The sequence below is a fragment of the Malaclemys terrapin genome, chromosome 16 (assembly GCF_027887155.1).
Source record: "Malaclemys terrapin pileata isolate rMalTer1 chromosome 16, rMalTer1.hap1, whole genome shotgun sequence".
Taxonomy (NCBI): Eukaryota; Metazoa; Chordata; order Testudines; family Emydidae; genus Malaclemys; species Malaclemys terrapin.
This window is the reverse complement of record NC_071520.1, coordinates 29,246,380-29,274,355: the sequence shown is the minus strand read 5'-3', so window position 1 is coordinate 29,274,355 and position 27,976 is coordinate 29,246,380. Positions and strand designations below refer to the sequence as shown.

Sequence of the window (27,976 nt, the reverse complement as noted above, 5' to 3'; positions counted from 1 at the left end):
TGACCCCAGGTGCCCTGGCAGACGTGGGCTCCGCTCCTCTAGGCCAGGCCTGGGAGGAGCGGAGGTAGGATGGGGGCTAGAGCATTTGTGGGTTACAATAGCTCTCCTGCATGCTGGAGGTGACCTGCCCTCAGCACTATCTTGGGAGGGGGTTCCCCTCTGTATGGGGAGCCCTGTCCTGATAGTGGGGGCTCAGAAATGTCCAGCTGCAAGGGACCACATGGTGGGCACGTTCCTGGCCACCGAGCTGTCCTGGCAGCTAGGGGACCCATGGGCAGCTCTCCGGATGCACTTGGCTTTCTTAGGAGTAGGTCAGAAAATCCATAGCCTTCCGCTGCTTGTATCCTGGCCAATTAGCCCACGTGGACAAGGTGAAGAGCAGCTGTGAGGGATGGCCAGGAGTGCCAAGCCAGGGTTTTATTCGTCCCCCGCCCCACCCCGCTTTCCATCCTAGTAAGTAATAAAGCCTTTGTTAGACCCCCCAGCCCCCATCGTCACCCCTGGAGGCTCCTAGAGCAGTTCAATAGTGGGGCTGTGAAAGGGCGTTCGATTCCTGTTCTATCGTGGTGGTTAATGAAGGGGCACTACGGGCGAGAGAGATTTGCTGGAAGGAATGAAAGACAAAACTCTCCCCAGATTGCTTTTGTCTGGGGCTGCAGCTTTGATGGGGCTCGGGCTTCGCCTTTGCCAGATCTCCAGTAAAGAACAAGCTCCCTGCCTCTGCCTGCCCCCCACCCACCCCCCCTTTGCCGATGTGGGAGTGAAAGCTCAGGGCTTCCCAAGCTTGGAGGGAGCTGCCAGCAGGCGGGGGAGACACTGAGGGTCTCCCTGCCCCCTCTTCTCTCCCTCCCTTGTCCCCACATGAAACCAGCCTTAATGAAAACAAGCTGCTCCACAGCGATCCTAGCCAGTGAGCTCAAGGCTGCAGAGGAGGAGGGCTCCAGGCTGGGCTCAGATAGACACCGTTCCAAGGAGCCAGAAGAAACTGGGCAAGGAGTGCAGGACAAGCAAACTTTCCCCCTTTGCTTTTACATTCTTTCAAGCCCTGCAGACAGACCCCCCCGGCAGGAGGGTGCTGGGAGACGTTAGCCTCTGTCTAACCTGCAGCTGGTGAGTACATGCAACTCCCCCATCTTTCAGACCCTTCACTTCGCTTTACAATATTTAATCTACAAACACAATTGCATCGGATCCCCCCCCTCCCCAGCAACCGTCTCCTTTCCTTTTTCAAACTCCTCACTGCAGCTTTCGCTGCAGCACGGTCCTGGACTGGTTTGAGTGTTTGTTTCTTTGCCATAGAGATGTGTGTATATTTTCCCCAGTGTGTTGATGTTAGGAGTTCATGCTCATTTGTGAACCAAGCTGACTGTGCTCAGCTAGACAGGCCGGCTGGCGGAGGTCTGTTTGGAATACGTGGTGCAAAGATTTCACCTTGGAGTTGCCTGCAGAAGACCAGTGAGAGACAAAGGGAGCCAGATGCTTAGCTCTGGACCCTTGCAAGAAGTTCTCAAGCGCCACTGAAGCGAGCAGACTGCGCTTGCCTGGGCAAAGCAGGGTGCGCGTGGGAGAGGCCTGATACGCATTTGCATCAAGGGAGCAGAACTCAGTGGGCTGGGGGTTGCCAAGCAGAGGAAAACTGCGTTAGATTTGCTTCCTTTGCTTTACAATTAAAAATCCCTGCTGTGGATCGAATCAGGCGTTTGGGGGGAGAGGAGTGTGCTGGGGCTTCCGGGGGAAATTTTTGGGGGGGCACATTACAGTACTGGGGAGGAGTTTGAAAGTGGAGATGATGGGACTCGGGGATATATAGGGTGTGACTGGACAGGAGTTTGGGGGCAGCGTGCTGGGGATTTGCACAGGAGGGCTAGGGGAGGGAATGCACTCTGGCACTTGGCTGGGCAATGTGGTTGAGAAATGGGCTGCCCAGGCAGTGGGCGCTCAGCGGGCCATGTCTCCGTTCTTTCTTGTGGTCAAAGGAACATGGCCCAAGCAGCATGTGCTGAGGGGTGCAACGGCTGGGAAGGACGATCCCCTAACAGGGAGCAGTTTGGGTGCAGGCAGGTTTTTGGGGGGCAGGGGAAGAGAGTAAAAATTTGCAGCTTCCCCCTGTTCTCTTTTTGCCCAAGCTGCACGTTGCGAACCATTGAACAGAGTCGGATGCCATTTTAAAGGCGGGGGGAAGAGACGTGGGGCTCGGCCTTCTCTTTGCTTTAAGCGTCAGTGGCTGAAACCTGCCACTGCTCCCTTCATAGCTCAGGGCTACTAGATGGCTTCTTAATTTCGTTGCCGCCAGGATGTCCAGTAAACTCACGGTCTGCCGCTGCGCAGCCTTCTCGCTGCTATACCAATGCCCCCTTTGGAGGGAAGGCCAGCACTGAACTAAATAACACAGGGGGGAGGAAAACTTCACTCCAAACGGAGCTGACAATGGAATCGAAGTGGTATTGAAGCCATTCAGGGCTACTGGTCGGCTGCAGCAAAACTGGCTGTGAGACAAATGTGGCGCCCATGCTGTGCAGACTCCTGGTGAAGTCAGAGGGGTTTTACCTGAATAACGACTGCAGGATGTTGGCCTGTGGGTCGTGGAGTATAATATCCCTTATCTTTGCGGAAGTGGGGCAAGCCATAAAGTTTAGCTCCGGGTGTGAAGCTCCCTCTGAATTTAGGGTGTGGGTGGTTTCATCATGTTGATCTGGGCCCACGTCGAGTTCTTTAATTCCGCGTTGCTCAGTGCTTTATAAAGCTGTGTGAACGAAGGCTAAGTGGGAATAGTTATTAGCCTCCTCGTTTCTCCTGTTGGTCCAGGCTTGTGGCTTTTTTTGCTATGTAGTTGAGGGGCGCAGCGCAGCGCCAGGGACCAGGAGAAGGGGCTGGGGGATGAGGCGACCACATGGGAGTCACAAAACCAACAAGTGTTCACAAAATAAACACATTTGATTAAAAAAAAAAAAAAAAAAAAAAAAGGCCAGAAATAGCAGGTAAGAAGGACCCTAGCGCCCCTTAGAGCAGCTGGTTGCCATGACTCTGCCTTCAAAACAAAACCCTGGCTCCCTGGCTGGCTTTGGAGAAGTTGGGATCTGGATTTCGGGTGACCAGATGTCCCGATTTTTGGGTCTTTTTCTTATCTAGGCTCCTGTTTCCCCCCCACCCCATCCCGATTTTTCACATTTGCTCTCTGGTCACCCGATCTGGATTAAAAGTTTGCAGCTTGAGCTGGTCTCCAGCACGCACCTGGGTGACCACAGCAGCACGTGCTCCTTTCCTCCGTGCTAGCTGCAAAGCCTCTTTGCAAAGATGGGCGAGGAGAGACGCTGGTCCTTTTTTCTGTGTTTGAAGGGGAACTGGATTTCGGGGAGAGGGGAGAGTTACTGTGGTGTTTTTTTTAAAGAGAAGCGTCTGTTGTTTTCTTTTGTTTAAAATCAGCTTTTTTTAAAAAAACCCCGAAGGCTGTAGGGTGGGGTGGGGGGTATTGAAACTGGGGCTGGGCACCCTGGGAATGGAGTGCAGCTGGGTCCTGGGGGCTCCCTGCAGACTGACTGCTGGGGCAAGGAAGGCAGGAAGTCTGCTGCTGCCCAGCTACGGAACGTGGACATGCTCCAGGGTGGCCAGGCAACTGCTCTTTGTAGCTCTTCGCATGCAGAGAGGGAAAAACAGAACCGCTAATGGCAGCCGCAAAACTAACCCAGAGCAAGGCTGTGGGTTCTTTAGCTACTTCTCTGGCACCTCAAGATCTTTATTCTCATAACACCCCTGTGAGGGAGGACACTAGCTTCATTTTACAGATGGGGAAACTGAGGCAGGGAGTGCCCTAAGATAGCACAAGAGAGCTGGGAAATGAACCCTCATCTCCTGAGCCTCAGGCCAGCAGCCTAACCCCAGGGCCATCCCTCCTCTGAGCTCTTTCACTGAGCCGGCTAGTGATCAATGCAGGTGAGTTCAGCCATGTGATCGCTTCTCCTTTAGGAGCGGGTCAGTGGCGAGACCTGGGCGAGGTGTTGGCTGAGGGCTGACTCAGCCATGAGGATGCTAGTTTGCACCCTGCCTGTCCACATGAGAGCTCTGCAGATCTGGGTGGTGGGGGGAGTGACAACACAGCAGAGTGGAGGTGTGGGTTGGAGTGTCTGCATAGCTCTGTCTAGATTACACTGATCCCAGGTTAAATCCATCCCTTCAAAGAGAATGGGGGAGGATAACACAGGAGCAGTAACAATGGAGGGGAAACCCCAGCTGAGTTGGTCTAGATACTCCTAGGGCTTGAGGAACTGTATGTGCCCGTCCTTGGGCCAATACAGGTGAGCATTTAGCTATCTGGGATCTGGATGGTCTCAGAATTCCCTCCTGACTAGGAGAGAGGTGAGATCGGGGTGGAGTGTGCTCCCTGTCTGGGAGAAATACCCCTTCCCTGTGTGGTTTGCCTGAGGGAAGCTGCAGGTGTCCATTCTGGTCTATCCGTGTCACTGATCATCCCTCGGTGGCTTGCGGCCCATGCTGGTTGGAGAGCAAGAAGCTGCTCACCGCAGCCGGAGTGTCTTTCCTGTCGAGGGTTAAAGCTGGTTGCCTGAGAGGTGAGGGGGCATTACACTGGTCCTGCCATCCCAGATCCTCCCATATGAACTGGCAGGGTGCAGTGACCCCCATGCAATTCGGGAGTGGGCAAAAGGGGAAATGCTGTTGGTTGCGATGACCTGCAGCAGAGTCAGGCCATGAAACAGCCTTGGCAGAACAACATGGAGATCTGAGGTCACACCCCACGCACCTCGAGAGCTGTTCCTGCCTCCTGCAGGGTAATGCACATGTAACCCTGCTCACTAAGCACCACTGCACATCACCTAGCGAGCCCAAATATCTGTCTTGGTGATTGCAGGGAAATCCGGGTTTGCTGGCAGGGCAGGAAACTCCCCAGGCTAACCTCGTCTCTAGCATGAAGGGGCTAAGCTCTCAACAGCGGCAGGTGACTGGGAGAACGGAATGGTGCTCCCAGAACAGCTCCCGCACTATTAGCCAGGGATCGGTGTGGTGCAGACAAGGCTCCAGCAGCTTGTGGTGGTGGTTTTTGCCTCCTGCACTGATTTACCAACGAAAAGGCCGTTTGTACTCGTCACTCTGGTCACGGAACCGAGACCCACAACTCCACTTCACACAGGCTGGTCCAAGGGCCGGCAGATGCGGCGGCATTTGGTTACTATCTGTGCCCTGTTACCAATACCCTACGCCATCCCGTCCCTGTTGCACCACTTCTACTGATGTAATGCAGAGATTCTACAGGGCAGCAAGTCAGCAACGAAGCTGGGAAACGGTCTTTGTTATTGCTCTAATATAACCCCTGTGCCCACAGGGAAACATAACTTGAGCTCAGTGGTTTGAGCATTGGCCTGCTAAACCCAGGGTTGTGAGTTCAATCCTTGAGGGGGCCACTTAGGGATCTGGGGCAAAAATCTATCTGGGGCTTGGTCCTGCTTTGAGCAGGGGGTTGGACTAGATGACCTCCTGAGGTCCCTTCCAACCCTGATATTCTATGATTAAAGAACTGCCCAAGGTCGTGTGTAATGTCCTTCTCTGCTGGGCACAGCCTCATTTCCTCTAGACAAATGGAAAAACTTAAGTGCATCTTGCATCTTATTTTACATCATTCCTGATGAAGAGTGTGGGGCACTGGCAGCCTTTGTTTGCTGAACATGCCAGATCTTCCTGTAATGCCTCTGGTCAAGGCACACAGGGTCAAGACAGCAAAAGTCACTGCTCTCAGAGGCACCTGGCAAACATTACCCTCTTGTCCTCCACTGGATCAATAGATGTAATATATGTAAGTGGTCCTGCTGGCGGTTTGTTTCTCCGGGGCTGTCTGAAATGCTGTTCGTAGTGAGGATCGTGGCAACCGAAGCATTATAGGGGCGTCTGGGGACATTCTCCCTGCCCAGTAGGTGCTAATCTGGAGTGTTGGTCATTGGGAAGATTTTGCTCATGGAGCTGGTAGCGGGGAGCCTGCAAACATCTCTCTGTCCCTCTTAAGTACCAATCTGGGTTGTGCTGACCACAGTGCTCTGGAGGTCTGGGCAATCCTAAATGCATGAGAATCTTTCCTTCTAGCCCTGCAACGCCTGCTAACTTAGGAGAGGGATTGCGTGTGGGGAGGGGAAACCTTTGTGTAAATTGTCCCTGTCCTTTAATGTGGATCAACTCAAAGAATGGGTGACGCTTCCACTGGGTTTTTATTAAAGCAAACCAGCTCTCCCAGGAGCTGTGTGAGTGACCTTGCAAGGAGCTGCAGGCAGAATTGCTTCCACTAATTCCATCCTAGGTTTGAAGCCTGGCATGCTAAATCACCCCCCAGATTTCAGTAACCATCTAATAGGAAATCACAACATTTGCAGTGCAGAAAACTTCGCCTTGGCTGGGGCAGCAGCGCTACCCCAAAGCAACCCATTTGAAAAGGGCCATCTGGACAGATTTTAGACTGGGAGGAGGTGCCTGAAGTCCCATTTCTGCCCCTGATAGAACTGAGAGTTTCTTCTCCTCTCTTCTCGGGGCCTGGAGTTTTGGCAGAGGAGGGAGCTGGCTGTGATCTCTCTTCCAACAGTGAATTATCTGGAGATGACCGTGCTCATATGTGCAGCTCACATCTTCCAGCACCCACGTTACACTCCACTTAAAATTACTGCTGTGGTTTTGTCCTCCGTTTCTTTTGTTGCTCTTCTCACGCTTTCCAAACTCACAGAAAGCCACACTTCAAACCCAGCACTATTCTGGACTGGGCTCTGGCTCTCCATTGGCATGAAAGAGGTCGCTCAGGCAACAATTCAGCAAACGCTTCCAGAAATGTGAGCTTAGCCCCAAAAGCTCCTGACTCAGTTTCTCCCATACAGCTGAAATGTGTTTTTCACACCCATTTGTGTAAAATGTAATAAATGATAGAATATGTGAAGTGAGCTGGTTAGCGCCTAGTGGCCCCATTCAGGAAAACATCCCTAGTCAGTGCAGCACAACTTAATTCAATGGGACTTAAGTGCATGTTAAAGTTAAGCAGGTGTTTAAGTACTCTCCTGAATAGGATGAACCTTAGCACATGGGTAAGTGCTGTCCTGACTTGTGGCCTTGCAAACTTGAATGAGCTCCAGCTGTCGCGGTCTCTCTAGCCAAGGGATGAGGGGCAGGGTAGCAGAAACTTGCAGTGGATGTTCCCCGAGTGGTACCGTCTTGGGACTAGTCACAGCAGTCATGTCCGAGGGGAGTTCAATCATTGTCTGAATCTGTTTCTAACCAGGCCTGAGGCTGCTGATCGTTGCACCATTGTTCCAGCTACACACGTGGCTCTAACAATTAGTAAACAAAGCGTGGGCTGGATCAGGGGAGCTGCACGTTTGCTCTTCTGTAGTTCAGTCTGTTCAAAGTTTCCATTGTCAACCTCAGGTTTCAGGAATTTATTAATCAGCCAAACTAATGTTGCTTGCGCCAGGATCTTGGCGCGCAGCACGCCCACCCCAGCAGTGCATTTATAAATAACACGAAGGGGAAAAAATCATTTCATCTGTTTTTCATCTGTTTTTCAAGTACGTCAGCGTAAAACAGATGGAATGTTGCACTTTACGATGCTTCTTTGCAATCACAAAAATGAAATCAAAGTTCGGGCTGGTTTTTCTTTAGGAAATCAAACTTGGCAAGTAACTCGGGACCTAAAATAATCAACGTGCTTTCCTTATTTTGGAAAGGAATGGCAAAAGCAATACCATTAAACTTTTAAAAGGGGCTGCCCGGTAGCTACTGTGTCTGCTTTGAATATGATAATGTATGCCGCCTCCTTTTAATAGTCTTGCCAGCAAATTTGTTTCAGTAAATGCAATTTTGTCTCAGACATTAATTTAAAAAAACACACCCTAATTTTCACTCCATTTGGGTTTATTGAATAAATAACATTTTTTTAAAAGTGTCTTTAATGGCTAGATCAGACACGTTTCTATGGAGATGGATCTGATCTTATTGGTTCAGTATCCCTATAACCCCGTGGGTCTCAAACTTTTGTACTAGTGACCCTTTTCACATAGTTAGCCTCTGAGTATGACCCCCCCTTATAAATTAAAAACATGTTTTTATATATTTAACACCATTATAAATGCTGGAGGAAAAGTGGGATTTGGGGTGCAGGCTGACAGCTCGTGATCCCCCATGTAATACCTCGTGACCCCTTGAGGGGTCCCGACCCCCAGTTTGAGAACCCCTGCTATAACCAATGTGATAGGTGAACAGATTGCAAAATTCTTGTATTGGTGATATGCAAATATTCAGGAATTCCTTTGTGAAATTCCCTCCCTATTTTTGCTACCTGTTGACTGTCTGATTTCAGGTGAGCTTCTCACAGAGTAAGGTGCTAGTCAGTGACAAGCAGGAGCAGCAGAATCTGATGCTGTCAGTGAAATACGCTCGAGCACAATGCCCCCTTTGCAGATTTTAAATGAGCTATGGGCTCTGTGCCAGGCCAAAGCGAACAGCTCTCCAGCAGTGCACTGCAAATATTCCAAATGTGCAGCTTACTCCATGTTGGGTAACTGCGGACGTCACATGGTGGTCGTGTTCCCTGATGGAAAGGTTTCTGAGCCAGCCAGCCAGGGCTGTGTGAACGCTGGAGTTTATTATTAATACATTATTAGTCATTGGCATTTGCTTGTGGCCCCTGATTCGATGATTGATGTGACCAGCCAACGCTGTGCAAACTGCATGTTGTGACTCTTGGATGTTGTTATTGAAAATTGTCCCGAGAAAGAGTGTCCTATGGCGGTGTGTGTGTGTGTGTGTTGTGGGAGAGGAGAGGGGAATCCCTAAGGGGTTGCAGATGTGGCAATAAAAAGGGTGTTTTATATTGAGCTGGGTCGCTGTAGGGGGCACTGCTGCTCCCAGATTAAGATACTCCTCCACTTTTTTCGGACCACTTTAAGACCTCGAGGGTGGGTGATAAATCCAGTCCTTCGGTGCCATCCACTGGTGTTATGACCAGCCACGTGTTCTGCCCAATTATATGGCAAGAGCAACCAGTCAAGCATACTTTAGCCTAGCAGTCTGGAGGTCAAGACACCCCTTTTCAAGGCCTGCCAGCAAGGGGCTGTACCTGGAAGGGCATGGTCTGCTGCCACCGACTGTCGAGGGATTAGTTAAAGGGGCCCCTGACTAAACCCACGGATGGGCAGGTGTGCATTGGGGCCCCTCCCACCCAGACACACATGGCGCAGTGTGGCAGGCTCCCAACCTAGCCAGTGCCTGGCCACAGACAGCTCTCCCAGGGCCCCATCCTTTCAGGGCCCAGGGACCCCCCAGAGTCCCTCGAACTGCAAATGCACCACACACGCTACTATTTAAAGAGCCTGGCCTCCTGGCTTCCCCCTCTGGCTTCTGCTTGGTAAAGGAGTTTGCAGCGCATGGCTGGGAAGAGCTGTAATCGACGGGGGAGCGCAGCATACGCTTCTTCCCCATAAAAATAAGCAAGTGGGAATTATTTGTCAGTTTCCTGGGGTGTGCTTGTGTGTTATCTTTTGCAAATGCACTTTCTGTTGTGAGACACGCCCAGGCCCCACGGCGCTTAAAGTAATTTATTGCCAGGTCTGGTTTCCACCAGAAATATCTTTATAGCTGCTAGAATCACCGAGCTTCTCAGGGTCTAGTGAGAGCTGCATAGTATCAACCTCCCAGCCATTCCCCTCGTTAACGGTGGGTTTGAGAAATAGCCCGGCAGGTCACTGCAAGTTCCAGGGGGTCGTAACCTCCAGAACAGGGGCCTCGTCAAGGAAGCAGGATACAATGTGCTTGAGGTCTTGCGTCAAACCACTGCTTAAACTGTGCAACCTGTTTACTGGTGGGCTGGGAGGCTTCCTCCTAGCAGAGGGCCACATGGTTAGAAAACGCCAGGCACACGGGGCTGAGTTAACGATGCTGTGGCGGTCTCCATTGCGAGATTCCTTGGGCTTGGTGGTGGTGTTGCATCTTCTGACGGTCATGCATTTCCACTGGCTGAATGTCGTTGCTAGTCAGTGGGTGGCAGTAACATGGGCTGGGGAAGTTCCAGACAGCTTGGTCAATGGGCTGAAGGGTTGAAGCCCAGCCCCGCTTTCTTGGAGGTGCAAATCGGAGCGGCGCTCCTGAAAATTGGCCCCAGTCGTTGTCCATACGAAAAAAGGAGGCAAAACGGAGTAGAGGATTTGGAGCTTGTTGGGTAAGAGATTTTGGATGGAGTTGAACTCGGCTCTGGCGAGGGGCAGGAGTCCCATTGCCACGACTCTGCTGTGGCGTCTGTCATACGCAGTATTTGCTCTTTATCATTGGCGGTTTCCTACGGGCAGTACATCTATGCAACATGAATAATAAAAAGCTTGTGATGTAGCTAGCGGTGTGGAGGTCATGGGCAGGGGGTGCACTGAAATATCAACAGTAGCCATGTGCGTTCTGCAAGATCATGAAAATGACACTCAGGATCAGCAGGTGCTGAGGGCCGGGGGCTGATCGCAAAGTCCAGCTAAGAAAGACAGCTCAAGAAAGTGCAGCTTCTTCCTCTGGCTTCTCTGTCTGCACCGTATCCTGAAGCTCTGGCTGATGTTTAACGCAATCATGTCCTGAGAGCTCCGTTTCCCACCCTTTCTCTGTCGTTTATTCTAGAGGGACCTGATAGCCATTCCATTGTTAAGGTTACGACTTAATGTGGGTTGACAGTGGAGCATAAATTCCTGTTTCTCTCCAAAAGCCTGAGTCTAATCCATGTGAAATTTCACTCTGGGTTTGAGTTTTTTGGGCAGGGTTTCGTTGTGTTTCTCTTCATACATTTTTAATAGAAAGTCTCTGAAATTGGGCGGTGGCTGAAATTTCTCCTTGGAAGCCCTCTTATTTTACTGGTGACCACTCTCTCTTAAAGACCCATGTCCCAAAATAAACCCCCACCATACTCTAGCTACATCAAACGTAGCGGAGAGATGGACCTACTGCGCCCCTCCCGCAAACTACCCACCCCCAATTAAAGCATTAAAATAAACCTAGGAAATGAATACACCTGAATGGTTGGTTGTTGAGAAGCAGTCAGCGTTGCGACACAAGCAACGTAACTGACACAAACCACAAAATCAAGGGCATGAAAAGTGAAGCCACCTGCCAGGTCACACCCTTTGTTCGTTCCTTTACCCAGAAGCACACACCATACCACAACTCATTGTTATTGTCCATTGACCATTGTCACAACTCCCAGGCACCTCAGGCCAGATACTAACTTGTCCCTGTTTCTTTCTGTTCGTGGCAGATTCCGGTCTGGGAAATGGCTGCTCCAGCTACGGTCTGTGTGCTCCTTATGCTCATGGCACCTCTGTGCATCACGCGATCGACACGCATCCATGCGACTGTCCTGGATGATAATAGTGGGAGTGGAGACAATCCGGGTGCCTCCATCCCCTCCTCTGCGAGTGTGAATTTGGGGGTGAATCCTACAGCCGGGACTACTGCTGTGAACTTTGTCAATGGCACCTTGACTTCGATCAACATCTTCGAGAGGATTGTGAACTTCTTTAAAGAGTACATGCTGCTAATCATTGTGGTAGGGTCCTTAGTTTTTGTGCTGCTCTTCATTGTATGTGCAGCCGTCATCGTGCGGCAGAAACACAAGGCCTCTGCCTATTACCCGTCGTCGTTTCCGAAGAAGAAGTACGTGGACCAGAGTGACCGGTCGGGGGGTGCCAAAGCTTTCAGTGAAGTTCCTGAAAAGGCTCCTGAGACGCACCCGGAGGAGCCCGTGGACTCCTCCAAGCAGCTGCAAGCTGATATATTGGCTGCTGCCCAGAACTTGAAATCCCCAGCCAAGGTCTGCATGGCGAATGGCGATGGGACCAAAATAGAGGATAAGCCCCCAAAAGAAGAGGAGGAAGGGACCAAAGTGGAGGACGACAAACTAACAGCGGAGTGTGTTTCCAAAGAACAGGCCGCTCCCCAGGAGAAAGTTGAACCAGCGAAAGAGACGCCCGCTCCAAATTGCACAGCAGAAACGGAGGCCAAAGGAGAAGAACCTCCCTCCATTGAGGAAGTTCAGCCCGTGGAGCAGGCCAATGAGTCCTCACCAGAAGAGCTCAAAGAATGCCCCGGGGCTGCCGATCCCGTCCTGCAAACCCCTGAAGGTGAGAAGCAAGATGTGTCTGTTCCAGCGGCTCCTGATGCCTGTGCTCCGGGTGTCTAACGCAGGAGAGCGAGACAAACGGACCTTCGCTCCTGAACAACGCTAAAGCAATGGACAATCACCATTCATCAGCTGACCACGTTATTGATTTGGAAATTGATTCAACATGCCACGGGGTATTTTTCTATTAAGTGGGCACGATAGATACCCTTGTCGTTATACCAGCCATGGTGCCCAGCTCTAATATCAAAACATATTCGATTTAGTACACTGTTTTACATTAACAGACCGTTCAGTTACTGTGTAATTGCTTAGTAGCTCTCACTTACAGTAAGTACATATGTAGTGGTTAGAGGTGGGCTTGATCAGAATCCATGACCTAGCTTTCAGGGTGAGTGACAGATCTGGAATGAAATGTTGGGGCTTAAGCCTGTCTCGAATAGTGGCCTTTAATTATATATGGTAGGACCAGTCATTTATATGGCACAAATCTTGTGGGTCCTTACCCAGGTATCTAGGGGAAATCAATGGGAGTTTTTGCCTGAATAAAAACTGTGTGAGCATCTAAGGATTTGAACTCTACTTGGTGGGAAATCTAGGGCTTTATCCATTAGGGTCAACATACAGTTGCAGAAGAATTTCCAGGCAATTCTGTGTTCTCTGTAAAATAAGCTGTTGCTGGCTTTCTTGCAAATGTTATTTTTCTAATTCATTTTTATACTATTTGATGGAGGACTTTGGCTGGAAAAGAAATTGTGTGTGTGGCGTGAGTGACTCTAGATGGGATTTTCGGACCTCGCCCTCTCGACTAGTCTGAAAAGAGGAGTGTGCTTCATGTAATGGGCAGCTGGACCATGTCATTCCATCTGGTGTGAAGAATCTTGTTTTCAAACATAACCTCAGACTTTTCGTCTGGCATCGGAAAGGCTTTACCGATATTTATGACCTTCTGTGATATTTTTTTCAAACATCCTAATCTTCAAAGGACCGTAAGAGGGAACCTGCAGCTCTTCGTAGACTTCCACAACTGATAGAGTTTTACAGTTGTTTTCTTTGGCCTCCATATTTTGTTGCAGTGTATAATAATTATTCTAGATTAAAAAGAGTAAGCTTCTTATAGCCACTGATTAACTGTTCCATAAAGATGTTACTATGACTCACAGAAATATATTTTACTCAGGGTTTCCATTAAAAAAACACAGCCATGACAACTTGACTAAAGATACTAGGTAATGGAGGGGGGAGAAAGAGAAATGTAATGGTCAGAAGTTAGCTTTTAAGTTTTATGCCAACATTCCACTCATTTCTTAAACAAGAAAATTCCTGTTTGCAATTTTGTTTTTTTTTCTTGCCTCCCTTTTCCACCATTATTAATAAAGAAATTTTCTATGCAGATTTGTTTTGTTTTGTTTCTGTGGCCTCGAAAATGAGGAGGGTGACTTGTTAGTTTGGTTATTGGATATTTGTTTTATGGGGTTGCTTAGAAGCCCCTGTCGCCCTCTCTGGAGTAGTTCACAACCATGAGTGCCTACTTCAGGGCAGAATGTCAAAAACAGGGCAGGCACCCCAAACTGGTGGCAGGTTCTGTAATTAGATTTCACCAAGCCAGTAAAGTGCTCCAGGAGTTCACATAAGTTTTACCAGGGAGTCACAGACAGTCCCCTTAGACTCTCCAGTACAGCATGCCACCCAGGTACGCTGGACTTAGCGACAAATGGTCACTTACTGCAAAAATCACTAAACATTCAGATTGCTTCCAGTCCTAGGCGCCCAGTCACTTACCCAGATCAACTGGTACCCTAGATCTTACACCAAAGACAATGCCTGTAGCCAATCCTGTAATAAAGGTTTACTAACTAGGAAAAAGAAATAAGAGGTTTTTTTACAGGTAAAAGCTAGCAAACATATACGCACAAATGAGTTATCATCTAAGGTTCCTAAAGATGACAGAGACATGGTAACCTGTCAATTCAAAATGTCTTTCAAGGCGGACCCACAGGTAACCCCTGGGGATCTCTGCCTTAGTTCAATATCTCTGGCCCTGTGAGAGTTCAAACAGCATAGAGATGAAAAATCTTCATGTCAACTATTTTTGTGTCCCTCTTCCGGCATTCAAATTAATAAGACAAGGCCTTCTGCACGTACTTCTCCGTGGATGGATGGGGGGCGGGAATTAACAAAGCTTTTGTTTTCTGATGGGGGAAAGGGAGCAATTCCCAAGCCTGGGTTCACAAGTGCAGAGCAAACGTTTTCGAAGCTATACATCAAAACTAACATATTTCCTTATAGCGTGGAATACAGACATTACAAGTGAGATTAATGCACACAGCAATTTACACTCATTTCATAAAGTCTAAATACTTTCTCAGAAGACGAACACCTCTTTTGAACAAAACTAACCTAGAGGTGACCAGGTTTGGTTTCCAGCTATGAGTGAGCCAGTTCTTAGCTAATGCCGATGGCCTTGGCCAGTGCTGGCACTTGATTTACTAGTGTCACAGTCCCAACCAAGAGCAAGGCTCAAGATTTAGTGCATACATTGCATACACACATATGCATGGCTACACCACATCAGGCAATCTGCCTACCAACTGCCACCCCACCCATCCCTTGTGATTCATTATCTGTCCAGCTCTCCTAGACGTCCTAAATAGTAGCAAACAATTTTAGTGGCGACTTCTGCTTAAACCTCAGAATGTCTCAGTGCCACGTCTGGAAAAAGCTGCCTTAAATGTATTTCTCCCTTGGGATTAAAACAGGAAATAGCCGGCATAGCTTTGCCCATAGGAAAGAGCTGAGTGGGAACAGCTGAGAGGCCTTAGTACTGATTTCCTTTGCTTTTAGCCTGGTTCTCTGCAGGCTAGTAACGCTGGAGGGCAAGGGGAGCGCGAATGGTTATTAGTCACTGCAGTAAGACAGGACTCTTTCCTGGAAGAGCGTTTCAAATGGATTTCTCTCGATTTCAGTCCTGGTGTTGCTGCAGCAGTTGTCAAATTAAAGAGTGAGCCAGCAAAGCTGAGAGAAATGGTACAAGCAAATCAGCACTTTTTCTGCTCTCCAGATTTTGGGCAATGTTCTGCTCTCGGTTTCACCTGTGTGAATCCCCCATCAGCCCACTGGCTTCACTGGTATGGGGGATTCACTGCAGTATAACAGCAGAGATTGGCCCTCGGCATGTGCACTGTGGTCAGGGCCCCCTCTCAGTCCCCACCTACAACCTCCTCCACCTGCAGTTCTGCTGCAGCCACACCTGGAATGATGAACCAGTTCCCTGATCCTACAGTGAGATGTGAATGGGGAGAGGATTGCAGGACTGGACCTTAAGGGCTCAGTCCCAGATCCTCAGAGGTATTTAGGAGCCTCGCTTCCATAGCTCAGGGGATCCGGGCCTCAGCCTCCATCCCAGGGCCAAGCATTCCACCAGCAGATCACAAAACCCTGCAACTGTTGAGAGCTGGATCCAAACACCCCCCTTGTGGCTTGCAGGAGTCTCTGGAGCTGGGGCTTTCTTTGGCCTCACTGCAGAGATGGAAATCAACAAGGATGTCTGGAGCTGGATTCAAAACATACAGAGTTTGGAGTGTCTTGGACTACCCTGTCATCTGGAGTATGGGGTAAATCTCGGAGGAAGGGTAAGGAAAGGGGAAATGTATTGAGGGTTGTACCACTAGGAGTAGTGGGATGAAATTAATAAAACCTTGGATGGAAAGATCAGGATAAACTCCATGGACTGTGGGATCATCTCTCAAGTGAAGAAGATGAGGAGCCCCAATGCTTAGAATGTCTAAACTAGACTGCACTGAACCCTGGCACCTCAGGGACATCCCGAGTTCCCACCCTCTCTCCAGGAGGTGGGCTAGACGGGATGTAATAAGCCTCTTCCACCTCTAATTACTATAGTCTTCAAATGTGGACAATAATGAATGCAAATAAGACATCAACAGAGCTGGTCAAGGCCTTTGCCCTATGATGAAGACTAATGGGGGCAGGAACAAGAACATAAACCACACCTGAGCCCAGCAGTTTTTGGCTTCTGCTCTATCCAAAGTGTGTGTGTGTGTGTGTATATGTATGTGTATATATTTCTATAGAGAGAGAGAGAGAGAGAGAGCTGGAGGGCAATTGCAGTCTTTGTCACATGGAAAAGCACAAAAGAGGTAGGGGATATTCATGAGTCAACTAAGGTGTTATAAATACGGGGGAGATTTTTAAAGTCCTTTTATCTCTGCAAAGAAGAAGCTCCTTACTAGACCCTGGAGTCTTAACCAACCTGTTGCAAAACTCAAAAGCTCTCCTCTTTGGCCCCTTGTTAGGAGAGAGTGGGGTGGGGACAGTGTGTATGGGGGAACACATCTGTGAATGGGTGTATCTATGGGGGAAGTGCATACTGGCACGTGGGCCACATGTGTGTGCATGTAGAGGCACATGCAGGTGGCTAGGTATGTCTGCGGGGTATGCACACACCTTTTCAATTGTTCCTCCTTGCTGGATTGAAATACCAAATCAGAACCTCTCTCCAAGCTGGGATGACAGGGCTTTTTGAAGCTTTCCCTTGGTTTTAAACACTCCCTCTCACACCTGTGTTTTAAATAGAGCCGATCTGAAGCAAACTGTGGTCACTTTAATAAATAGCTGCAACACAATTAAATGAATAGTCAAAATGCTCTTAATACACCTCCTTTGTGCCATGCCAATGGAAACAGAACAAGGCCACTTCCACACGCACCCTCCGCCAACCTACTTTCCCTGCCTCTTTACATTCTCTCTCTTTTATTCCAAGGCTTTTGCTACAACTCGGAGTTCTCCCTCACCGTTCAATGCTCAGTTCTGCCATAGGCCTTGCTCCTCTCAGGACGCTGCTGTTAGTAATTTACAGTAACTTCTCCTCTAATAGGGGATCTCTCAGACTCTCCTCTTCAGTGACTCTAAACCTGGTCTCTGTTTAGTGACCTGATTATCCCCCTCCCACAACTCTTTGTGGTCAGATCCCACAACAATTTGCACCCATCACCTACAATCCTTTGCAGCTGTTTGGTTCTGAATGGGTGATGAGTGTGTGGGAGATGGATTTTGGGCGAGGCTGGGAGTTAGGATTGAGGGAGAGTTTGGTGTGGGTCTTGGGTGTTATTAGCTAAAAGCTGATCGTTTTTTTTTTTTTTTTGTCCGGGGGGATTTGGGCAGTGACCCCCGCCCCCGACGCATGGTGACCTAGACAAGAGAGGGAAAAGGTGGCTTTAAGTAATTTGAACCCTTCACAATATAAAACGCACCCCAGCATCAAATGCTATGAGGCAGTACTTGAGAGCGAGGGAAGGAAAGGATTGGAACCTGTGCCTAGCAGAAATGATCAAAGGCTGATGACACATCAAGGGGGACCAGATAAACTGCAAAGAAACCCAGCAGCCCTTGGCACATAAAGTGCCTCGGTTTTTTTTCTTTTTTTCTTTTTCTTCAATTAACCAGTTACCATGAGGCAATCTGGCAGTACGGAATGCAGTTCAGTTCCATATGTCAGCTCACGGCTTTGAGGACACAGAACGGAAGTGAAAGATGAAACGTTTGCTAATGGACACAGCAAATAAACAAGGTCTGACAAAAGGCAACGGAGCTGCACTTAGCTTTTCGGTAAGTTTTATGTGCTCTGGGATACAGATTAACGGTCTTTGCTCGATATTTGTGTGCGTTTCCCCTGCCTTGGAACTGGAGCGCTTTGGTAAATGCATTGAGACACGGCCTAGTTACACTGTAACTCTGGCTACTGCCTTTGCATCTTGCACCTCCCTGCAATTCATACAGCATCAGTCTTCGGTAAGGGCTGCTCCTTCTCCCTCTGAAGTAAATGGCAAAACTCTAACCCAGTGGTTGGGGCACTGGGAGTGAGGGCATAATGGGTGTGTTAGCGGGTAAGACCACTTGTATCCTAGCTGTTTACACACCCAAAGCACAGCTGACTCTTGTGACTGGAGGCATCAAGGGGACTAATATAAAAAGCCATGCAAATTCCAGTGTCCGTGCAGGCACACAACATGTCAAACTAGCATCCGAACCCCTTCTTCAGAACCAGATTCCATATAACTCCCGTAGTGGAAGAATCCCAGGAGATTCAGAGCTTGGGTGATTATTCAAACCTACAGAGGATCCACCAGGCCTCTCCCAGGGCTCTGTCCCCATAAAATACTTCTCCATTCCCACCTGGTGGTTTCCCTCTCCATCGACTCTGCTGGATGGAACTACTGTCCCTTTCAGTGGCTAGAGGGGGCCACAAGATGGGTTGGTGACCCCCAAATTCCTGGTCCTTGTAGGGTACAGTGAGATAAACAGCCCTCTTCATGATGCACAGGGAGGTAGAAATGAACACAGAGCCCCCATCAATCACATACCCAGCCCCAGACGGTCATTGAGGCTTGATGCATCCAGCACCAGTCGCTGGAGTTTATGCAGACCTGAATTCTGAGGAAGGGAAGTGTAGGGAGTGGTGAGTGACTGCCTCAGGCCAACGCTTAGAGGAAGCTTGGCCTGTCCCAGGACTTTGCAGGGCATTGGCAGGGGAGTGAACGGGAGAAGAAGGCACAGATGCAGGATCTCCAGACACGTATCATGCTTCCTTCACTACGTCTATGTTCTTGAGGCTATAGAGACTTTTAGCTCAGAATCTCTTTGCTTTTGGGGTTTATTTCTCAGAAGGGATTTATTATTATTATTATTGTCGGAGGGTTTTATAGTACTGCAAACCCCAACCATTCAAATATTGTGAGTCAGGCCCCCCAAAAGCACCCAATATTAACTGGGTTTTTAAAATTGCCTTCAGGTTTTCAAACCTTTATGGTGCACTTGCTTCATGATTATAAAGCTCTCCTCGGCAACCAAGCGGGCTAGAATCTTTATTTTGAAAAAAATGAAACTGAGACTCTCATGAGTCCAGCAGCTGGGGATTTAAGCAAAACACCAATTATTACGTAGCCAGAGATAAAACCATGCGAGGTGGCAGTGCCGGATCCGCTTGCAATGGGAACTACGTTTTGACTTGCTGGTGATCCTGTGAAGCTGTCACTAGACCAGGGGTGGGCAAACTTTTTGGCCTGAGGGCCACATCGGGGAATAGAAATTGTATGGCGGGGTTGGGGTGCAGGAGGGGGTGCAGGCTCTGGGGTAGGGCTGGGGATGAGGAGTTTGGGGTGTAGGACGGTGCTCTGGGCTGGGACCGAGGGGTTTGGAGGGCGGGAGGGGGATCAGGGCTGGGGCCCGAGTGCAGGAAGCGATGCAGGTTCCGTCTGGCGGTGCAGGCTCTGGGGTGGGGCTGGGGATGAGAGGTTTGGGGTGCAGGAGGGGGCTCCGGGCTAGGATCAAGGGATTCGGAGGGCAGAAAGGGGATCAGGGCAGGGGGTTGGGGCATGGGGAGAGGCTCAGGGGTGTAAGCTCCGGGTGGCGCTTACCTCAAGTGGCTCCCAGAAGCAGTGGCATGTCCCTTCTCTGGCTCCTGTGCGGAGGCGCGGCCAGGCGGCTCTGCGCGCTGCCCCATCCACAGGCACTGCCCCTGCAGCTCCCATTGGAGCGCATAGGAGCCGGAGCGGGGCCATGCCGTGGCTTCTGGGAGCCGTGTAGGGTGGCCAATTCCCTGCCTCCCCGGGAAGAGCAGCCAATCATAGCTGCTGCCAGTGGAGCTCTGCCCCGCCTGTGAGCAATGGAGACAGGATATTTCCTCTGGTCCTTCCCCTGCCTCCCTGCAACACCCAGCCTGGGAAGATGGGGCGGGGGGTAAAGAGCCCCCAGAGCTGGAAGAGGAGCAGAGGTGGAGGGAAAGGGGCAGACTTGATGGGAAATTGGGAGCAGAATGGGGCATGGGCAGATGGGGCTGAGAGCGCCTGCAACAGGGGCCAGAATCCCCATGATACGTTTGGGAGTGTTGTCACATACAAAGGGGAAGGGGCCAGAGACGGGGCCAGCTGGGCCTAGGGAGGGGCCCTGTATCTACGATACTGGGCCTGAGCATGCTCCATCGTCCCCATGCCTACCCCTTCCCCAAACCTGCACCGAACTGACCTGCTAAGGTCACAGGGACGGGGGGTAGGGCAAACACCTTTGGGCTGTCTGTACCGTGAATGCAGCATAGGGACGGGGGAATTTGCTGAACCTGCTTCAGAGTTTGGGACCCCACCAGGCAGCCTCAGTCGATAGCATGAAGGTGCCTGAAAATGGCTGTATGCCGGCTTCCAGCTGCCCTTGCACGGGTTCGAGGGTGCAGCCGGCATGTTGCTATTCAAGTCCCCTGCAGGTGCTGCCATGCTAAGCAAGTGACTCATGACCCACCTGCCTAGAGCATCACGGCCAGCCAGTATAAATGAGATGGGCCCAGTTGTGCAGCCAATGGAGGGTGCCCTACAGAATTAATGGGAGTCAATTTGGGGATTATCCTCATGGGTCTGGCCTACCCCTGGGGGTGGGGTGAAGAAAGCTCTTCCCTCTCAGAGCATGGGTTGGGATCCTTGGGGTTCAAGCCTTGGCTATCAGCCCCATTCAGCTTTAAGGTGTTCCTCAACTGAGCTGAGGAAAGTGTTGCCCCCTGGGCCGCCTTAGGGCACTCACCAGGGTCGGTTGCACTTTGGAGACTGGGAGGAGAGGGCAGGACTAAGGTTGGGGGTTGGAGGGACAGGGAAATGGCAGATCTGGGGGAGAGGAGAATTGATGTGGGGCAGAATTAATCCTGGGGCATGGAAGACAGGCAGATGTGGGGGCAGAACTGATGTGGAGTCTGGGGGCAAATGTACATGGTGGCTGGGGGGATGGTATTGATGTATGGGAGAAGACTTGATCTGTTGGGCTCTGTGCGGGGCAGGCAGAATTGATGTAGTGGGCTGTGTGTGTTGGAGACAGGCTTGCCAACTCCGACTGAAGCTATTCCGGGAGATTTCCCCCCCCCCCAACATGACGTAATGTCATTTTCTTAAAATAGCCTATTAAAATCTCCTGGATTGCTTTCACTAGTTCGTTACCGGGAGATCGATGCTGATTCTGGGAGACTCCAGGCCAATCCTAGTGGGAAAACTGATGTTGGGGGGAGAAGTGATGAGTGGGGGAATGGGGCAGAATGGTGTGGAAAACTGAGGCAGGGGAAGAACCGATATTAGGGGTGTGAGGGCAGCAGAATTATTTGCTGGGCTGGGGGGGGGTGCAGATGTGAGGGTAGGAGGCATATAATTAATTGGAATTTTGGGGATAAGCTGAATGCTCTGTGCCGTCAGATAGCAGCAGGAGCTCCTGAAGCAGGGGTCAAAATCCCCTTTCCCGTACATTTGGGAGAGATGGTGAGGCAGCTTGTCAGTTACACACAAGATGGGGGCGGGCAGGGGGAGTTAAATAATCAAAAGGGCTGTCACAGACTGGGTGAGGGTAGGAGGGACCCCAATGCACACCCTGCCAGTGCTAACCCAGCCCAGCCAGGGGCATAGTCAGTATAGGTGCTGAGGGTGGTACTGCACCCCCTGGCTTGAAACAGTAATAACCCAAATACATGGTTTCCACCCTTCAGCACCCGGACTATAAAAACGGTTCTAGCATCACTGATAGCCAGGTGAACAGAGGCAGGCCACACCCCTCCCACACATGCTTCCCTTATGTGGGCAGGCAGGAGCAGTGGTGCAGGCTCTGACCTAGTCAACACCAGCCTACCGGCATTGGGTGGCTCTTGCCTCCCCGGGTCCTCCCCACCACCCTCCCTCGGAGCGGCTTTCTCTCCCGTTTTCCCCCATGAACAGCCTCAGCCCCTGCAGCACTAATGGGCTAGTACCCTCTTTTGCATTAGACTGGAGAAGGAACGGCCCAGTGCCTGCTCCCTTCATACAGAAAAGGAGGGGGTGTGTAACATTTAATACACACTTTTTTCTTGATGTAACGCTGCCTATAGACAAACATATTGTTCCCACCCCCCAACACAGGCTTACAAAGCATCTGGAGTAATGCCAGCTTCCAGTACTCAAAACCCATTAGACAAGGCCCCACCAAACAAGGATTTATTAATAAAATGTGTTTTTAATTTGCCTTCTTAAGATGGGAGGGAACCAGAACTTCCTTGCTGGGAAAAATTTTGCATTTCTAAATCTAAATGAAAAGTTAGAAACTCAACATTTTCTGAGGGAAGGAAACTTTAAAAAAAAAGCTAAACAAACCCAAAGGGCATTACTGGAAAAATTCCAGGTGCCATGTGGCCAGCCTGTCTGCCTGCCTGGTGACCTAGTGTTCAAAGGTCCAACTCTCACATTTGGTACCCCTTGTTTAAACTACTGCATAGACTGATGGCGAAAGTGGTACTTGAACTAGAAAAATCAGTATATTGTGCCTGCCTATTCTTAACAGCTCATGAATGTACTGCCTTCTAGTGGCCATTACCTGCTCTTTCAATTCAGTTTTTGGTGGTTAAATGCCATAGGATGAAACAGGGGTGTTTTTTAAAGTAGCCTCTAAACAGATACTTCCTAAGTTTTGAAATGCTAGGAACCGAACTGTAGGGTGGATGGATATGAATGCCCCAAAGAGTCAGAGTGAAATGGACTTTCAACAGAACTGTACCCAACAGGAATTGCCATAGATTGTTTAATATATTATATACAGCATATGCAATAAAACTGATCTGCAATTTCCTGCATAAACATTCAGATCAAGGCAAAACGCTTTCCAATATAACCCTTCTCTATACAAAACTTTAGGCAAAACTATACATTTAGTCTATGCATTTTAGCCCTTGCAACATTTGAAACCCCAGGATTTTCATTGCTGAAAACTCAACTGTCACACTCAGAGCTCTGTCTCCTTCACCCGTACACTTAATATGAAGTCAAGACAGGACAGTAGCGTGTGCTGAAATAAGCTCAAAAAAATTCCAGTAATTTGAGCACCACAAGGGTGGTTTAATACATGTGGACCAGTGAAACGTGCGTCTCTTACAGCTTCATTGAGTACTGCACCGGTTCTCATCTCTAACATCTAAAGTAACTGCACTGCACATTTCAGTGGAATGAGAAAGCCAGCTTTACAGTCTCACACAGGTTTAGGCTTTGGCTGCTTTCTTCTCTGGCTCTTCTTTCTTAGGATCCTGTTTCAACTTGTAGTCTGCCAGAGCAGCCCTGATTGCATCTTCAGCTAGCACTGAAAAGCGAAAGAGAGAACGAGCACTTTGAAACTGGTTTGTAAGTAAAGGGGGGGAAAATGATCCACTTTCTAAAAATGGGTCAAAGACACAGACTATACAGCAGGGCCACCAGCAGAAACAGAGAAGGCTAGATTTTCTTGCAGGTCCCAACTGGGATACAGGAGAAGTGTTTCTACAGCAAAGCTTGCCCTGGCTCCGGCCTGCACTGTTCCTTAGTTGAGGAAGTGCTTTTAATTGTCTGAGGAATTAACTGATGTTTTAGACAGACACCCCCGCCTTCCCCCTCTTCCATTTGCCAACCGACTGCACAGCTCTCTCATTCAACATCCTTAATCTGGGTTATGTTCCTTTTCCTTTCAAGGGAGCTAACAAAGGAGGTTTTTTTTTTAAAAAACGGGGCCTATGCTTTTCTGCTTTGCCATATCAGCATCAGAAACGTCAACTCTGGTCATCATTTGCTTCTGAACTTACACTTACATTGAGGGGGAAGGGGTCCTGAATCTTTAAAGTTCATGACTAATATTTTGGAGAAAGGAAAATTGGTCAGACAAGACTCCTTCTGATTAAAAGCTCAGGTTTCCATTTTTGGCTCTTTGATGTCACTTTACTAGTTCTCTAGTCACCACAGACTCTTCTAGATGAAAGACCTGGTTTCTAATGTAAACATAAAAGCAGAATGTCTTCTAGGCCCCCATTGTACCTCCCAAAACAGCCAACCCCCGATTTGTTTCTTTTGCAGGTCACCTTTAAAAAGATCAGTAGAACTGGGCACTTGACTTGGGAGAGCTTATGGCAGACTCAAAAGACAGGTAACACTAGGTACATCCTGATGCACCCATGTAAGTCCTCTGCAAATACCTAGAGACCTCAATAATAAGAGCTAGAGTTGTACCATGTTTCTGGGCTTTGTCTGACAACATAGATTTTAATTTTTAAAATAGTTGTGTTTAAACAATCGGTATTTAACTTGTGACTTACTAGAACAGTGTAGTTTAACTGGAGGAAGGCACAGCTCTTTAGCAATATCAGTATTTCTGATCTTCAAGGCTTCGTCAACCTGAAATTTATAAACCTGTTAATATACGATTGACTGCTTGCCACCAAACACCTTAGGTGGTGTACATGTGCCACAGATTTGTGAAAGGGGTGTTTGGAGGACTAGCCTTCAGGATGGGGGTTCAGAGAGAAACATAGGAAGAATTATTTTGTTATACTCAACGATCGTGCACAAGTAAAGGACTGTGTATAAACAAATTGACATAACCACCCCATCAACATCTTTCCCATTCTCCTTCCATCCCAAAATACCAGATTTAAGGAAAAGGTTTTCAAATGAACAGTTGCAGATGACCGAAGTCAAGGCACACACTAGTGTTCTAGGTTGTGACCTTACAAGGAACCTATATTGGCAGTTTGTGCATTTACAGCTGTACGGCACTATGTGCATAAGACTGACAACTTGATGTTTTAGACTGATGGGAAAAGGATAGGTAGAAACCTAAATAATCTCAGAAGAGCTTCTTATTTGTTGGAAGAAGTCATGGTGCTTGTGTGGAAGAGAATATACATACATTATTTCTGGCTATGTAAGCTATGGCCATTCTGAAAATCATCAAGCTACCCAAGTAAGAGCTGCCTTTCCAGAAATGGAAATTAAAACTACTGAACTAGAAGAGTCAAATTCCCATGATAGAGATGGAAGAGATTCTTAATCTCCCTCATTCTAGGAAAAAAAATTCACGCTAGGTAAAATGTAAACGCCATACTATGCTTTTCAGACCACTATTCCACATCTGGTCTCTGATAATGGATGGTGTAGCATTAATAGCAATCGCTGGAGACTGCTGCCAGCTCCTGTGTAATATGCTCTTTCATAGGTGTGAAGTCAGTTTTACCGTTTTTCCTTTAATCCATTCTGTGGCCAATGAGCTTGAGGCAATTGCCGATCCACAGCCAAATGTTTTGAATCTTGCATCAATAATTTTTCCATTTTTATCCACTTCAACCTGCAAGAGTTTCAATGACATCAGTTCCGTTTATATCACATTCTTGTACTAATAACACTGAAGAGGACTCAACTGGATAATGGTTTAATTTGAGCCTAGTCATATAGAAGTCAGGGGCAAGATTCCCTTTTCACTGGTGTCCAGTGAAGCAGGATACGTAGGGCCTATGACTGAGGCAAGGAATGTTGTAAAACATTTACATTTTAGTTCTAGAAATAGTAAATAATTTTACTAATGGTTTAAGCCTGCAGTTACTGGTCAGAGGACATAATCCACTTACAATCTACTTAGTTGCAAAAGGTGAGTCAAAAGCAGTCTGCAGGTCTGACACCTGCCCCTGAATCCTCCTTTTATTTTTTGTGGTTTTACCAGAACATTTTCCTTTTTTAATTCCCCCACCCCTTTTATGTTGTGTGAAGAACCCACAAAAACAACAATGGGAAAAATGACAATACATAGGAAACAGTGAACGTTCACAAAGTGCTATCAGATGTATAAACAAGACAGAAACCTCACTCTAGCATAAGGTACCACTTGTAATACCATTAGATGAAAATTCTCTGACAGAAGTGTCATGATTAGGTGGCTCTCATTTAAGAGTAACAAGCTCATATTCCATAGCTTCCATTTTGTAATGTTACTTTGTCTCATCACCAGCTGTTCTTTCTTGCAAACAACTTATGATTGTCAACATAATCAGTGTGGTCAATTCATAATATTAATTATACTAGAATTCTCTCTCAGTGACTAGAGCTTAACTTCAAGTCACTAGATAACAAAATTCAGCATTTTTTTAGCCACACAGAAATAAGCGGGGCATTGTTGTTATGTATTTGTAAGCTCACCTGTAGTTTCATAACATCGCCACAGGCAGGAGCACCCACTAATCCAGTGCCAACGTTCTTTGCACTCTTATCAAGGGAGCCCACATTTCTCGGATTCTCATAGTGATCCACTACCTACAAGAAGAAAGAAGAACAGGAGTACTTGTGGCACCTTAGAGACTAACAAATTCCTACAAGGGAATTTGATCTACAATGACTATGGGGTCTACAGTCCCCAGCCAGGAAAGCCTGCACCGTTTAAAACATGCATCAGACAATGCCCAGCACGTGGCAAGGCCCACAGCTAATAACCCCCTCAGCTGACCCATCCTCAAAGATAGGGGCTCTCAGCCAGTGCATAGGGGTTCATAAGCTCCCTTCTCCCCCAACAGCCAGACCCCCTTCTCATCTCCCACTCTTAAGGTCCCCATACAACTTTCAGGATCCTGCCCCCAGCCTCTTCCTCACCCTCCAATGCTGCTCATACTCCCCCAGTCCCTTCCCCCTTCCACATCCTCCCAGCCCCCAATGCTGCTCCCTCTCCCCCAGTCCCTTCCTCATCCCCCCCAATCCCACACCCCCAGCCCCCAATGCTGCTCCCTCTCCCCCAGTCCCGCCCCCAGCCCCAATGCTGCGCCCACTCCCCCAGTCCCGCCCCCCCAAGGCTGCTCCCCCCAGCCCAGTCCCTTCCTCATCCCCCCCAATCCCACACCCCCAGCCTCAATGCTGCGCCCACTCCCCCAGTCCCTTCCCCCTTCCTCACCCCCCCAGTCTCCAATGCTGCCCCCCCCCCCCAGCCCCGCACCGACCTTCTTGTGATACCCCGCGGCGGGATCCGCCAGCCCCATGAGCCCGGGTCTCAGCAGCGCAGCAACAGCCCGGCCCCCCGTCATCCGCAGCGCCGCCATCTTCCCGACATCCCCCCCCACCGCTCTGCGCACTGTTAGGAGAGCGTTACGTCACGCCCCGCCGCGCCCCACACGTGCGCCGGCCCCGCCCCCTCGCGAGGCGGGCGCGAGGCCGTGATGCCGGGGTCGGAGGTCGCGTCCCCGCCCCGCCCCCGCCCGTTCCATCCCTGCCGCTGCGGCGCCGCATTGTTGTGCTGCCCGGGGCCGGGGCCGGGGCCGCCCTTTGCTCGGAGCCTGGGAAACGGCCCCTCCCTCTGCGCACGTTGCAGGGTTCACGGCGCTGCCCCCCCCAGCCGCCGTCTTCAACCTCCCCCCTTCCACATGCGAGTGACAGGCCAGCCCCCGCCACCGGCAGACCCGGCCCGTTGCCCCGCGCACGTGTGCGCCCTCCGGGTTTGATTGTTGCGATTCACTCTAGCCTCGATCCGGCGAAGAGTGAGGCATGTCGATTAAGGACGTGTTTGAGGGGTAGAGCGAGCACTCTGTTTAGCACTGAAGCCACAAACCCTGCAGAAGCTCCAGTTGGTACAAATGCTAACAGACCCTGTGCTCCCCAGTGACTTCAGATCTCAATTGCAAGTCTCTGTCCTGATGTTCAGAGCCCTCTACAGGACTCACCCTGACAGATGATTGCCTCGCATGCTGTTTATCCCAAGCCTGAATTTGCCCCCCCCCCCCCCCAATTTGCTGTAGTTTGACAGCTAGCTAGCGAGGATTCACGATCAGAAAGCTAAATGCAATAGGTCTCCTGTTGGTCTGTTTTGTTCCTTACTGGCTGTTTTATTTGGCTTCGGGGGAGTGAGTGCAAACCGCGGGATCAAGCTTTTTGAGGAATGAATGTTCCCATTCCCAACATCTTTAAGACCTTGCTATCATATAATGCATTGCTAGTGTATCAGGTTTTAGACAGCATCCTGAACACCGTGGTTGGACAGGATGGGGAGAGCTTTGCAAATAGTTATTAT

At 49.3% G+C, this 27,976-nt stretch overlaps 2 protein-coding genes across 2 annotated transcripts; one reads left to right on the top strand and one right to left on the bottom strand.

Moving 5' to 3' along the window:
• The first annotated feature begins 864 nt into the window (after positions 1–864).
• Positions 865–13,523, top strand: TMEM119 (transmembrane protein 119). The gene is made up of 2 exons (XM_054006463.1): positions 865–1,110; positions 11,267–13,523. The coding sequence occupies exon 2, from the start codon at positions 11,282–11,284 to the stop codon at positions 12,188–12,190; it is 909 nt and encodes a 302-aa protein (XP_053862438.1). The 5' UTR covers positions 865–1,110; positions 11,267–11,281; the 3' UTR covers positions 12,191–13,523.
• Positions 13,524–22,703: 9,180 nt separating this feature from the next.
• Positions 22,704–27,031, bottom strand: ISCU (iron-sulfur cluster assembly enzyme). The gene is made up of 5 exons (XM_054006377.1): positions 26,913–27,031; positions 26,125–26,238; positions 25,169–25,279; positions 24,252–24,330; positions 22,704–23,269 (listed from the first exon to the last, which is right to left on the bottom strand). The coding sequence occupies exons 1-5, from the start codon at positions 27,009–27,011 to the stop codon at positions 23,172–23,174; spliced, it is 501 nt and encodes a 166-aa protein (XP_053862352.1). The 5' UTR covers positions 27,012–27,031; the 3' UTR covers positions 22,704–23,171.
• Positions 27,032–27,976: the final 945 nt, after the last annotated feature.